Raw genomic sequence first — 15,737 nt, forward strand, 5'->3', positions numbered from 1 at the left:
GACCTGTATTAGAATAATATGTGTTTTTATGCAATTTGTGTCATTTTGGTTAAGAAAACCACTTGTATTATATTTTGGTTCACAATAGAAATATTTTATATTTAATTTTTCACTATATATAATTTTAGACATTTTATTTACATTTTGAAAGAAAAACGAAATTTGATAGAAATTGCATGCTGGCCATTTTTGACCCACTTATGGAAGCTTGGGTAGAAATACAAAAACTACAATTTCTTAAAATATGGATTCAAAATTTGAATGGCATGATATCCAAAACATGTTTTTTGAGGAATAGCTGGAATATGAAATGATAAAAAAATGTAATTACAAAGATACTCTAAGAAAACCACCTCACCGGGTCAAAAAAGACCCACTTATGCATTGTGATGTGAATTTGGTCCAATGACCTTCAAGTCCCTAATGCATTCATATATTTTGCAGATGTATAATGTTTGCCTAGTGTTGGAAATGTACCTGTTTGTTGTAAACCAAATTTCTCTGAGATTTGCTTATAATTAAGCATTCAAAGTATGCCACTGAATACTCCTTTCGGTACATTTCATTTGTCTTTGCTATACATTACACGTTTTTTAATGAACAGAATAAAACTCATGCAAGCCATTATTGAAACAATACATACCAAATATTTGGTGCTTGCTGATTTTCCTTGGTTTAGCAAACTCATGTGGTGTCAAATAATTTTTCTAAATAAAAAGTTAGCCTTTGCTCTAAATAGGTGTCTGTGTGTGTTGAAAATAATTGTAGTGCAGAATGCCACGGTTTCAAATATGTAGATGTACTGCTCTTTGGTATTATGTCATACAGTCTATGGTCATGACGTATGACATAATACATCTTTGGGTTTTGAATTGCCATACTAAAGGGCTATACTAATCAAATGCGAAATGACACATTGCATATCCTTTGGCTTGATATTTCAAAACGTATCACTCACTCAACAGCTTAATCCATTAAATGTATAATGACTACAGGCAAAGTGTATTTTAGTATTGTGAAAACATTATATTATGTAATCGATGGGAACGCCCATTTCACATGACTCCGCACGCGGCTGTGAGCCTAGGGAGTGTCATCAAAAACATGAGGATGTGTAGGCCTACTCCTCAATCAAGGTCGTAACGGAATTTTTAAAAATCATCTAGAACTTATGAGGCATATGTAGGAGGTAGAGTTTACACTGAAGCTTTTCGTGTAGACTATTTTTTCTTTTTTTAGTCGCTCTGGTGTCTTCGTTTTTTCTCTGTAAGACAATTGCAGACGCGCTCTTCCGGTTTCCGTTCCGGAGACCGTTCACCAGCTTGAATTTTGCGGTAAACTGCGCTAAGTATTTGATACATGTATCATTTTGTCGCCATTTAACCCAAAAAATGAAACAGAAATCGAGACCCGGTTTAACTAATGTTTCCTTCAGACATGCGCAAAAGTGCCGCAAAGTGTAACATGTGGAAATGTTGTGCGCATTTCAACCAACAGCTACAGTGATACTTGGGTTGATAGTTGAACTTCCTCATTGTGATTCAGCTCTCAGACAGCAGCGGCCTGTAGCTCACCATCATGTCTCGTAAACAGTCGCTTAAATCCGGGCAGGACTTTATTGCATTTCTGGGAGACAGAATATCCAATAGTATCTCTAAAGAGGAACTTCGGGCAATCTACTACGCTGAATTTAAGGGCAGGTAAGCTGGAAAATCAGCATGTGTCACATGCAGTTGTTGGACTTGGCTGTTATGATACTCCTGTTGTGTTTGTATTGTCACAGGAAAGGATTTAAAGACCCCAGCTTTTCCTCTGTTGTCTACGCCCTAGTGAAGTCCAACAAAGCCGTCTTGAAACAGGAGAACATTTATTTAAATGTCAAACCTCAGGTAAGATGAGTCATTTCACTAGTGCAAAGTGTCCCCACTAGCTACCACCTGCAACATGTCCAGAGATGTAAAGTAATAAGTACATTTTCTCAAATATTTTACTTAAGTACAATTTTGAGTAATTAAAACTAACTGCACCTTTACCAACTTTGCTAAACACATTGAGGCATCTATAATTATAATCAACAAATTCATATATTCTTAAATGGGCTACTTTGCATAATGAGTACTTTTACTTTTGTAATTTAAGTATTTTTTGACGATAATACTTTTGTACTTTTACTTGAGTAACATTTTGATTGCGTGACTTTTACTTGTAACTGAGTATTCCTTCACTCTGGTACTTCTACTTCTTTTTGTATTCTTTAGATCTGAGTACTTCTCCCACCTCTGAAAATGTCATTAGAAAATGATCTTAAATGTTGGAGAGATGTTTATGCATTTTGCATGTCTTTGCCAAGGGCAACATTGTCTTATAATCTGTGCATGTGCTCCTGCTGTGAGAAAACAAGACTGGATATGTTTTATTTATTTTTTAAATACAGAATTAAAATGAAGACGCAACCAATATTTTGAATCTCTGCTATAGGTTCCAGTGCACTGTGACCAGTCGAGTAGGCCCCGGGCCCCTCAGTCACCCCACACCCCTGGCTCTGGCTCCAAGAAGAAGACCGCAAAGACACTTTCACCCTCCTCTGCCCCCTCTACCCCGGTGACCCCGGTACTCACTCCAAAGAAAAAGCTGGCAGTGGAAATCCTGCGCAAGTTAAAGCTGAACAGGTATGTGCCTGATCACCTACAGTATAATGTTGTCATTATACTGTAGGTGCAAGGTGTAAGCCTCCGTGCTTACCCCCAGTTTTTACATGTGCATCCATTAAGTTACTTTTCAAAATAAAACTCTTCACATGAGATCACATCCAGCTTAACCCATGCATTAATAGATTCAGTTGAGGTCATCATTAGGAGATAACAGGGTGTTGAGCATTACTAATGTTTATTTTATTATCTTTGCTTTGCCATTTTCTTAATGTCTTTCATTTTTGTAAAGCACATTGAATTGCCTTGTGTTGAAAGGTGCTATAAATAAACTTGCCTTGCCTTACTAAATTAAGAAAGTAACTGGAGCAGCAGAGGGGTTGAGAGTCCATGATGGGTGTGGAAGGGGCTCTTACATTATGCATGTGACTTTGTCAAGGTCAAGGTTCAACTCTATTGTCATTAGGAATGCACATCAGCATATATTCGGACTGTGGCTGCGAGGAAGCGGTCGCCTCTCAACCAGACATGTAGTATGTAAACACTTTGAGGGGTCGCAAAGACTGGATAAAGCGCTATACAAGTACAGTCCATTTACCATTTATATCAGTCGGAGTATGCTTATTTAATCACAATTGAAAAACGACTCCCATACAACAGCACCAAATACCAACGACCACATACAAAAAAAGTGCTGTGTATAGCAGGTAAAGGAAGCAGGTATTTTCTGATTAGCAATGATGACAATGTAAAGCAGATTGCAAAATATGCTCTGCTAAATTCTCAAGTTGGGGGTTAAAAATAGCTAATCATTTCTAGAAGCATCTAAAGAACTATCACAATGCACGCACAGAATTAGTAGAAGATACTCAAATATTAAAAGAGCAGTATAATAGGGCAACATATATAATCATAGCAGGAAAGGGATAACGGTTAACAAATGTATATTTAAAAGAAAGATGTACAGTTACACCAATTTGTGACGATTCCAGTCACTTTTTTACTGTAGAACTTGGTACAGGTACTTTGCCTTTTTAAGCTTCTTTAAGATGTACAGCCATTGCTTAGCCATCTTCATCAGAAGGGATATGTGCTTTCCCCTGACTCATCTGTTGTGTCCTTGTTTTCACTGGTTGAAACTAGTTCTGCTTCCCACCTGGCTTGTAGCGTTTCATTATCACTTCAGGGCAGTTGCTACTTGTCCTTTCCCACAAGGAGTCACAAGGTTGAGTTGTTCTCCTATATAATGTGTCACAACTTTTCCCGCAGTGTCAGTCACTGCAGAATTACTCTGAGATATCGAACCCCTTTGCTTGGTTTTATAACTTTTTACCTTATTAACATATAAAGACATTTTGTTTGAAGGACTCATTTCAGATTTCAACCACAACGGTTAAATTGCCTATAGGAGTGAATTTAAGAGTGAATAATTGTCTTTCCATATGTTTCATCCCTAGTGGTAGATTGTGGATTAAGGGTTAGGGCACCAAGCATGAACTGCTCTTTCCATCCTGCCTGTGACCTTTGTATCTTTTCGACCCCCTCTCTCCTTTCCCCTCATTTCCTGTCGTATCTCCTCTGATGGCTATCAAATAGTTCGAAAAAGCTAGGCAGATTATCATCCAAACATGTAATAAAACTCTTGAAACCCCCAAGAGAAATAATGGAATTCAGACACAATTCTCCACCCAATGTTAACACAATTTCAATGAAACTCAATTAAATGTTTTTACTGTCTGGCAAGTTTGCGTTCATCTCATATTTAACAGTTAATGGAGACGAAAAACAAGGGGAGATAAAGAGTTTTGACCTAGATCCACGACCAGAATCGAATGGGAAAAGTTTGACTCAATTCGTTACACTTTTTTATGGTTATAAGTTTTCCAGATGTGCACCCTGACCAGGTCTTTCTCTCTGTCTCACAGGAAAAAGATGATAGCGGACAAGGGCGGCATTCAAATCACCTCAGACCCTGCTGCGACCGGCGGAAAGGTCCAGTTCACTGTGGAGCGTCTGAAGGAGTTGTTCCTCATCAGGTTTCACATCGCAAACAAGGGCACACGCTGTGTCAACTTCACCTTCTACACTGCCCTGCACAATATGCACTGTTTCACTTTGGAGGACGAGAGGAGGGTGACCAGAGCTTGTCCCCTCTTCCTCTCTCCAGGTGACACTTCTAACACTCCTCCTCCTCCTCTCTGTTGTCATTAACAAAAAACACACTGAGGTGGAGGTCAGTGATGCTCACAGCTCCGACTCTGCTTCCTTTCGTTCACAGGAGAAAGCTATGAGGTTTTGGTTCGTTACACGCTGAAACACTATGGATTTTTCCCCACCACGATGTACTTTGAGTTCTGCGCAGATCTGCCGGGAGCCGTGCCCTTCTGCATCATGAGGGATATGGAAGCTGCAGCCAGGACCCCGCTGGCTGCGGAGCTGGGGCCCGTGTCTCCTTACAAACCATACAAGGGGGTCTCATACAGGCGTGAGGCCAGAATGATAGTGGAGGGAGTTCCACCTGAGAGGTACGTTATTACAAACTGATTGTAAACCAGTTCAAGTCTCAAACTAGAAATGGAGTTTTAAGGCTGGTTATTAAGGAGATAACTATAAGGTACCGCAGATTTTCCATATTGTGGGTTTTTTGTGGGTCCAGAGGAAGCAGAATGTCTTAGAACTGACCATTGTCTGATCTATAATGTTTATGGATTTCAATGAATTATATTAAAGTCAGAATTAAATGGGAATAAACACATTCTGGATTATCAACGTCAACATTTTAAAGATGTTTAAATGCTGGCTCCTATGATTTGAAACTTAAAATAATGTAGACTAGAGTGTAACTGATAGAACCAGCAGATGGTTTTACTGATTTAAAATGGAATGAGTACAGATTTATTTTCACCAGCAGCAAGAAATCCGATATTACAGATTACGGTACACATATTTGATTTGGAAGCTCCTTGTAATTGCAACAGATGGACCCAGAATAGTCCCAGAAACTGTTTTCTATTCATTTATAATGTGTTTGTTTATAATGTGTGTGTTTGTGTTTTGTTCTCTACAGGTCCAGGGTCCAGCCGTTACAGTCAACATTGAAATTAGGAAACTTTAACTACCCCAAATACCTGAAGGGACTGAGGCTGGAAGACTCCGAGTCTCCATCAACCAAGCAACACCTGTTATTAGTGAAGTGAGGGCATGACCTAATTACCTAAAGCTTCCCCAACCCTGTATTTTGTGATCTGAACTCCCTCATGATCACATTGTGTGTCTGTGTGCGTGTTTGCTGTATATCCAGGAGTCTCCTTGACGCTCCCTTAAAGATGAAGAGCTACGCTCATCGATTTCACCTCCTGCTACACCTGGAAGAGGTACAGATGGAGAGGGACATCCAGAACTATGACCTCCACAATCAAACCATGACCCCTGACCAATTAAACATGAAACTGCTTACACTCAGGGTAAGGAATCCTCACAGTGCACTTTTTAAAAAGCAGCAACAACAAGTCTAATTATTATGAGTCTAAAATATTTTCATGATCTGAAGCAGTGGTTCCCAACCTGGGATGATTTGAGGCCAAATATCATATTTAGACTTTTTTTTTTTTTTTCATATAATTGTAACGCAATACATGATTGTCACTAAAAGCCTTGTCTCAACATTACAATAAAGTATACAAAAATAATTGATTAATTAATTTGAATAACAATTCAAGTTAGTAGCTAATAAAGGCATAAAAAGCCAAGAGTCATTTGCGGGGGCTCTTGGGAAAGAAGGTTGGGAACCCTTGATCTAAAGGATGCCAAGTAGTCTTTATGCTTTCTTTGTGTAATTTTCTATTATTTTAATGTTGTTGTCCTCTGAATGCTTGCTGATCTAATGTAAGTTCAGTTTAAGAAATACTTAAGCTCATATTTAATTTGAGAAAATGTTTGTTTGCGTGACATATTACATAGACGGAGGCGTGTGGCGTAGTGGTTTGTCCGTAGGTGTTCGGATCAGGGGGTCACAGGTTCAAACCCCACTGCAGTCAGCATGTCGTTGTGTCCCTGGGCAAGACACTTCACCCCAAATTGCTCCTGTGGGGATTGTCCACAGTATTGAGTATGTAAGTCGGTTCCTTCAGGTTCCTGGTGTTGCTGAGAATCGGCCATCTGTACTACGAGGAGACTGTCTGAAGGTGACCAAATGTGGAAACGATGACACCATGTACAATGGATACGTTCACAGAGTGGAGCTGGATAGTGTGAAGCTGGGCTTCAATAAGAGGTGAGGGCGGCACTACAGATACATGTCCGTTTAAAACATAGTGAATGTCTATGAAAGTGAATAAAGCATCTAACCCTTCTCCCACTTTCCACCTGCTTCAGATTATTGCAGATGTTTATCCCCAACATGAAGTTTGACGTGGAATTCACCGTCAACCGGTTCTCCTTGAGGCTGCAGCACCGTGCCGTGGACTTGGCAGTAAAGCATAGGCTGGAACAGGTGCTGTTCCCGTCTGGTGCAGCAGTGGCTACTCTCCCTATGCCTAAACTCAGGTGTGAGGCCTACACACACAAAGTGAATGCTTATAGATCACTAGTTGATAATGTGCAGCGAGGCGGTCATGCTGATCAAGATCAGTCGGGCTCCTGATCTGCCTGTCGGGTGTTCTTTTCCCCATAATTAATTGATTGATACATTTTATTTCGAACAAGTCAAATAAATAATTACAAAAAACAAAGAAATGTTGCAGTGCTTAGTCATGTAAGAGAAAACAAAACAAAGTGACATTTACAACTGCAACAGCATTAGCAACATAAACAGTCTAGTAATCTAGTGTTCGAAAAGGAGTGAGAAGAAGTATAACTAATGACCAAGTCGCTGCACATTATCCCGCTTATCACATGGCCACATTCTCAACAAAGTAACGATATGACTCCCAATATTAATTGAAATGCTTTTATAGATTTAGAAAATATTTGTATTGATTTAAAAAATAGTATTATTAAAAATAGTTTTATTGATTTAAAATGACATGCATGCGCTAAGAAAAATAGTGCGTTGTTACCGTTTGAACTACGTAGCAACGGCAGGAAGGCGGAGCTTTGATTACGGATTTGAAAACATCGTTGCTTGCTTTAAAAGTAGCACAATTCATTATGTTAAACCTTGGAAAGTATCTAGATATCCCTGCCCTAATGCCAAAGGAACTGCACACTGAATATGTTTGCTCCGCGTTGCCCCCGTTACTTCTCTGCTGTTTTCTTGTCCCTCTTGTCTTTTTATTTTCTTCGCTGGGGACTCATCAGCCACTAACCATTCATCCAAATTACTGTGCTCTCCAAATATATTCAAATGAATATTAAAATCCTCCATGTTGCTGTCGGACAGGAGACAACGGAAAACTAAAGACAAGCAAACAGTTTGAAAAGCAAACTGCATGCAGTTTGCTTTTCTTTCTGCAGATGTGAGCGTCCTTAACAACGGTCAATAAGTCCTTGACAGCGGTCTGTACTACTGGATTAACAACTTGTCACGTGTTCTGAATTGACCAATCAGAATCGAGTATTCAACTAAGCCATGTAATAAGATAAGATAAGATAACCCTTTACTAACTCCCAGAGGGAAATTCAGGTGTTGGATCAGCAACAGCAATAAGAGCGAAACACAGGACAGGAAAAAAGCAAGAGTTGAAAAGGTTAAAAAGAGAGTTAGACGCTTGTTAGACGCTTTTATCCAAAGCGACTTACATACTCAACACTGTGGACCATCCCCACAGGTGCAATTTGGGGTGAAGTGTCTCAGAGACACAATGACATGCTGACGGCAGTGGGGTTTGAACCTGTGACCCACTGATCCGAACACCACTCGACTGCGCCACACGCCTACATGTATTCAGGAATGAATTAAGATAATCTATGATAATGAATAAATATATTTACATGGCGGTAGATTCAATATCATGTAAGTACCATAGACTGTATGGTACAGATACATAGACCTAAGCACCTTAAAGTGCAGTATCTCATGTTCTTATAGAAGCTTAAACTGTCTGCTTTTGGTGATAAGAGTGCATGAATTCAAAATGATGAGTGAGTGCTCAGCAGCCTTCACCTCAGCTCTCTCTGGGCACTAATTCACTCTATCGCACCAACAGGCTGTTATTTGGTTTAATGCTGAACTTGCCTGAATTATATATGGGTCATATATGGAGGATAATGTTTGTGACAAAGTTCACATCCGGTTCTGTAACGACCGTGTATCGTCTGATATTTCGTCTACATTTATATATATATATATTTTTTTATTCAACATTCTCACATGACTCTCCAGTATGTTCAACCGTCAGCTGGAGAACAACCCGGAGCAACATGCTGCTGTCCAGCGCATCGTGGCCGGGTCGTCAAAGCCCGCCCCTCATCTTGTGTTTGGGCCCCCTGGAACTGGCAAGACAATCACTCTGGTTGAAGCTATGCATCAGGTATGTGTTGTTGAACGTGTGACATAACTAGACTGATTAAACCCTCAGAACTGAATCAGCCTCTCACTAAATCCAATGGTGGGTTAGTTTTGACTGTTTCATGGACAAGAAGAGATGACATACTGTTGGAAGTGTTGGATATTTTCTGAGCACCTCTTATTTGTTTAAAGAGGGTCTTTTTGTTGAAACATTGGTGACTATTTCCACCTGCCATCCCATTTTAACAACATAAGAATCAGAAATGTGTAAACAGCTGTTGGGCTGCCTAGGAGACACCATTGAGTCATGTCTGTTCAAAACACAACCACAAAGTCCTAAGGAAGCAGATATAATTGTCAACTTTTCTTACATTTCTGAATACGCATGTAGAAGTTGCATACTTAATCATAAATATATCATTTTGCAGAGGAAAAGTTTGACAGTTTGACTATGACTGGTCAAATTAAATGATGCATCTGGTTTCATTGTTGATTGAAGTGCTGAATCTAACGATGATTTCCAATATTTATTAGTCTGCTTAAATATTTTATAGAATACATTTTTGGTTTTCTAAAATGCAAGAAAACTGAGAAAAATGAAAGTCTGAAGTGACTTCTATAAATGTCTTGTTTTGTTCGGTGAAAACCCAAAGATATTCAGTTGAAAAAGAGAAAAGCAAGAACTCCAACCAATTCATTTAGAAAAAAATCGACTAATTGTTGCAGCTCCAGTTGCTTCAAAGACATTCAATTTGCTACTTAATCTGACACTGTTGTTGTTGTTGTTGTTGTTTTGTATTATCAGCATAAAAATAACTTAATTCAAAGAGATGAATTAGACTTTTCTTACGTGGACAGGTCAGCAAGGCAGACCCATTATCCAGAATCCTGGCCTGTGCCCCTTCAAACAGCGCAGGGGACCTCCTCTGTGAGAGACTGATGGTCCACATGGACCCTCATCGCATCTACCGCATGTACGCCAGCAGCCGAAACCCCAGAACTGTCCCCGCCGACCTGCTGGTGAGCAAAGCTGGCATTTTATCATCCACAAGATCATCTGCTTACTGGCCATGAATCGGCTCTTATTGGGGATAACATCTCTACCAACAGATTTGAGCTTCGGATAGCCTGTGATTCAGCACTCTCATGTGTTACCATACTATATGTATGTGGAGCCCATAATATTTTTAGGTTTGAAAAATGTAAACGGAGATTGAAATATGTTCACATGGCACAGTGATTCCTCATTGCAGTAGCTACTTCCAGATGTTGGTAATATTAGTAACCAAAGTTAAGAACATATTATTTTCTGCATATAGTCAAAAGCATTGTTGTAAAAGTGTTGCCTTGTTACCCTCTTGTGTAGATCAATAATAAAAAAATAGAAGAGTCTGAAAGGAACAGGTATCATTCATTCCTCTGCTTTTCATTTAAGGATGGTTGGATGGAAAATGGTTAGATGTTAAACTTTAAATAACCATTCATTTTTCTTACGCGTCCTCTTGTCTCAATTTTCTTCCAGAAATATTGTAACTGGGACAAGAGAGAAGATCAGTTTGTGTTTCCAGAGAAAACAACTCTGATGAAATACACGATCATTGTTACGACTCTGGTCACAGCTGGCAGGTAGGTTGCTTTTCAAATGCAGTCATTATTCAATGTAGGACTCAATGGCATCATTCTTTAATGCTACACACTTTAAGCCACTTGCTTATTGCTAGTTTAACATTTCTGTTGTGTGTTTCTGTCTTGAGACTGGTGTCTGGAGAATTACCTGTGGACCATTTCACCCACATCTTTTTGGATGAAGGAGGCCAGGCAGTGGAGCCGGAGTGCGTCGTTGCCATCGCAGGTACATGTTGAGGATCTGAAGTATAAGATAAGATGTTCTTTATTAACTATTTTGTTGCAGCAGCATAAAACAAAACAAGGCATTGCACATAATAACAAATTAAAAGAGTAAAATAAACAATTCTAAAATAGAAACATCTTAAAATAGAAATAGAAATAAACCAGCATTAGAGAGTAAGACAAATATACAGATGACCGTGAAGATAACAAATCTATAAACTGACAAATAAAAACACTATTGAAGGGCCACTTTTCTGTTAACACAATAAACACAATATAAGCAGGGTATTGTTTCCAGCAAGTGTGCATGGAATGGAATATTCAATTAAATATAAATATAAAATGTACAGTGTGAATGTTATATGAGTATGAGTATATTATAACAAGAATTTGGTTTTGGCTAAACACTTTTTTTGAAGTCTTACAGTAACTATTTTATTTGTATTGTTTTGGTGAGGTTAGAAGAAATGGATGTCAACATGTCTGTCACACTGTAAAGAAAACAGAGTGTGCTTCCTTGGAATAATGTCTCTCATCATTGAAGAGAGAAGTGGAAGAGACACTAAACAGATTTCTCCTCAGTCATCGTACAGAACTTGATCCAGATTTCCCTCCCTCTCTTAATGACTGCCAACAACAGGCGATTGCTGCAGTTCATCAGTCCAGAGACAGGAATAGGAAAGTAAGGAATGTAGAGGACAGATTTTCTTTGTAGCTCTGCATCCACCGGCCAGGTTTCTGTAAATGTACAGGGTGTGTGCCTTGATTGGTGAATTAATATAAATGTAAAAATGGTGAAATGCTCTACCCAGAAGTCTGGAATACTCCACACAGCTCAAGAGTATATATGTGATGGAAACTTCTGAAGCAATGGAGATGAGACTCAGAGAGACATGCGGAGAGCAGGAACTTTGATGGCAAACACTGACGGTTTATTTGGAGCTTCGGCTGGAGAATTCACAAGACATGTGCTGTGCCGCGAGTTGACACAACGGATGCCAAAACCAATTCTGAAGGTCTCTAACTCAGACCCATGTATTTAGCTGGTTCTGAGAGAATCATCAACATGCTGCATACCAAGATAAAGCACTATAACACCTCTATCAGCTGACGCCAACTGGCAGGAACAGGGAGACACAACACTGAGAGCACAGCAGCCCAAGGTTGCAGGTGCTCATTGTACAAACTGATAAACTGGGTCAAAGTTATGCGCCTAGGAAAATGTTCCCACAACAGTTTATAGATGTACATTTTAAAGATGTATCCACATGTTGCACTGTTTTATTAAATGAATGATTAAAGGTCAGTGTAAGTTTGTAGAAGCATCACCAGTAGGGAAAGGGATTCATTTAGTAACCGTCTGATCTCTCAGGTCTGCTCGATGCAGAGAAGGGTCAGCTGGTGCTGGCTGGAGATCCAAAGCAGCTGGGACCAATCCTCCGATCTAAAATGGCAGTGCAGCATGGACTCGGTGAGACGAGGGGGATTACATTACATTATTTTGTCTTGATGTATTCTTTTAGCACACTACAATAGTAGTTAATGCCATGTTTTTACTGCTAAAAGTGTAAGAATACACGATTCAAGGATATAAATGTAATGCTGTACCGTTAATATTCTCCAGGGCTTTCTCTGCTGGAGAGACTGATGAGACACAACACTTTGTATCAGAAGAGTACAGACTCTGGGCACTTTGACACCCGCTTTGTGACCAAACTGCTGCGAAACTACAGGTGTGATTTTTAGTTTTACCTCCATTTTGCTTTTATAGTTTTGATGAACGCTCTTCAGCTTTCTTGTTTTTCTTTCTTAACTCAGGTCGCATGCTGCCATTCTGAAAGTCCCCAATGAGCTCTTCTATGAGAATGAACTGCAGGTGTTCGCTGACCAGTGGGAGCGCGACATCTACTGCAAATGGGAACACCTTCCCAAAACGGTGGGGCAGCAAAAGCCTTTTTCTTTATAACTATGACAATTTTAATACCAATATGATCTCACAGTGAACATTCTGAGGTTAGTTACAGTGTTTAGATTTAAAATGTCTGCCCGTATTACTGACCAACTACAGTTTAGTTATACATACCTTAAAGGGAATCTCCACCATTTTATTTTTTTAAAGTCACCCAACTTCCTGAAAGGGCCATAATAATTGGTGTCCTTTTTAATTATAGTTAGACTCATGAGTCATTAACACTCATATAGTTTAAATATATATTATTTACATGGAACACAGAAACCAGCCGGAGACTGTCAGAGAAGAAAAGACAATGATCATTACAGCAAATGAGATGTTATTATGGAAAGACATTTTGAAACATAATCTGAACTTTCATTAGAGTATAAGGGAAAAGCTCTGGATGCTTTAATTTCATATTATTATTTTAGAGTGGTCGAGGACATGGTGTAAACAAAGTACAAATATCTCCAAATAGCCGGTCAACCATGAGAATATTGTGGTAACTGACATCATGCTGTCATCACTACAGGGTTTCCCGGTGATCTTCCATGGAGTGATTGGGAAAGACGAGAGAGAGGCCAACAGTCCTTCTTTCTTCAACGTGACTGAGATTGAGGTTCTGATGAACTACCTCACCAAGCTGATAGAAACTCAAGGGAAGAAGGGTCTCCCCAAACTCTCTGCCAAAGACATTGGCATCATCGCCCCCTACAGGAAACAGGCGAGTCATTGTGCTGTACTTACACTGTTTTCAGAGATGCTGTAAAACAGTTCAAGCTATTCATTGCTAACTTTTATCTTACAGGTTGAGAAAATCCAAAAGGCTGTGAAGTCGGTTTCGGCTCTGAAGCGATTGGGTGATCTCAAAGAGCTCAAGGTTAGTAATGCTGCAGTCAGGTCACCTTGTTCGGGGAAGGATGATTAAAAAGGATGCTTATTTAATGTTTATTTTTGCACAATACTAATATATAGATATGAACAAAGTTTTGATCTGACGTGGATATGTTATCTTAGCACTCAGAAGGACAACAGAATATAACAATAGAAAGACAGGAAGACTTTTAAAGATTATATTTGTGTACAACAAGTTTAAGAGATAGAATACTTCTGACTAGTCAGTCTGGAGTATGAGTCTGAAGACTGAGAGAATCTTGCAGGATTGTATACTATGTATTGCACAAAGTACACATTTAGATGTCATCCTTATGTAGCTGACCCTTAACCATTAGCACCATTGAGCAGGAAACACCCTTATAACAGGAAGGCATGATGCAAAGGTATTCTATATGAATGAATGATTATATGTACTGTAAAGCTAATAAACTAATGATCAAATAATCAGTGAGGCCTACTTCTAAACATCTTTCTCCTTCAATGCACATGTGTTAATGTGTTATTGAATAAATGAGGATTGTGTTCATTTACAAATATGTTACAGTATATGTTTTCCTTTGTGGGGATCAGGTGGGGTCTGTGGAGGAGTTTCAGGGCCAGGAGAGGAAGATCATCATGGTGTCGACAGTCCGCAGCAGCATCAACTATCTCAAGATGGACAAAGACTTCAACATTGGATTCCTGGCAAATGAGAAGGTCCGTTCTCTTACTTCCTTCACGTATAATGGTAATAAAACAAGACTTATTTTGTATATCTTGCTTCTTTATATGTGTATATATCTGCAGAGATTCAACGTGGCCCTGACCAGAGCCAAGTCCCTGCTGATAGTCGTGGGAAACCCTGTGATCCTCAACAAGGACCCCACCTGGGAGAAGTAAGGAGAAACAGGCCCAAGTAGCAATGCTGGAGTGCAGAAAGTTGTCTTAAAATGGTGTATTTGTTGCAGTTCCAGACACTGATTCAAGAGCCTTGACATTTAAATGTGACTGTAGTTTACACAATAACTTCACCACAAGGTCTGTTAAGTAGCTATTCTGGAGTTAAATATCGGATGTTGCTCAGTTTATTATTTTTCATCAAGTTTTACATTTTTCTTGGAGCAATTGAAGGACTTCTGTCCACGTTTGCTTACTTTGTAATTGCTCATGTGCAGGTTTATCAGCTACTGTGTGAAGGAGAAGGGATACACTGGATATCCCTTTGAAGACGCAGAAGGGGAGGATGACATTGTGTCCAGACTGGCATCCCTGAAAATCGATGTGGATTCTGACAGTGAGTACAGCTGTAACCTCAGCCTTATCAGCTGTACTAATTCCAACTAATATCACTTCCATAAAGCATTAGGAACATATTTTGCTTGTGAGAAAATGCAAATGTTGTGTCCTTCAATTTTTGTCGTAGATCCTGAAGAAGAGCCGAGCGCCCTCTAGCAGCATATGGACCCCGAGTGGAAAAACGAGCATTGAATTCTTCTTTAATACAATTGACAAGGAAAAAAGAACATCTTGCGGTGCAATCTAATTGCAAGTATCAGCATTTCCCTTTTCCTTTCGATGAGCTTTAATCATAACATTGACATCTATTTAGAATATATTCTGCTTATGTACTTTTCTAAGAGCAGTTTGCATATTTTGGTGCAAAGAAGCAATGCTGTTTTTTGATGATAATTCCACAGTAAAACTTTTTCAGTGGCTTGAATAACGCTGCCATTTAACCGAGTGTGCTTAGTGGGACCATGGCCGCATAAAAGTAATTCATTTTCTGACTAAGAAAAAAAGAGCACACTGAAATATGTCTCAGGAATTCGTCACTGTATGTCTTACCGCTGTTTTACACTTAACATGTTAGTGTCCTTTCATTTAATCTGTTTCTTTGTGATCGTTGTTATACTCTGAATAAATAAACTGTCCTTTCTGAATGATAGTGTTGTCGACCTTC

At 39.2% G+C, this 15,737-nt stretch overlaps 1 protein-coding gene across 1 annotated transcript; it reads left to right on the top strand.

The window, feature by feature from the left end:
* The first annotated feature begins 1,116 nt into the window (after positions 1–1,116).
* On the top strand, positions 1,117–15,717 carry mov10a (Mov10 RNA helicase a). The gene is made up of 22 exons (XM_034082983.2): positions 1,117–1,700; positions 1,784–1,889; positions 2,479–2,669; positions 4,574–4,815; positions 4,927–5,173; positions 5,716–5,841; positions 5,950–6,112; positions 6,779–6,921; positions 7,023–7,193; positions 8,971–9,118; positions 9,955–10,116; positions 10,619–10,722; positions 10,851–10,948; positions 12,320–12,418; positions 12,572–12,680; positions 12,766–12,883; positions 13,434–13,625; positions 13,710–13,781; positions 14,369–14,494; positions 14,585–14,673; positions 14,953–15,071; positions 15,201–15,717. The coding sequence occupies exons 1-22, from the start codon at positions 1,579–1,581 to the stop codon at positions 15,227–15,229; spliced, it is 2,976 nt and encodes a 991-aa protein (XP_033938874.1). The 5' UTR covers positions 1,117–1,578; the 3' UTR covers positions 15,230–15,717.
* Positions 15,718–15,737: the final 20 nt, after the last annotated feature.

The sequence above is a fragment of the Pseudochaenichthys georgianus genome, chromosome 5 (assembly GCF_902827115.2).
Source record: "Pseudochaenichthys georgianus chromosome 5, fPseGeo1.2, whole genome shotgun sequence".
Classification (NCBI taxonomy): domain Eukaryota; kingdom Metazoa; phylum Chordata; class Actinopteri; order Perciformes; family Channichthyidae; genus Pseudochaenichthys; species Pseudochaenichthys georgianus.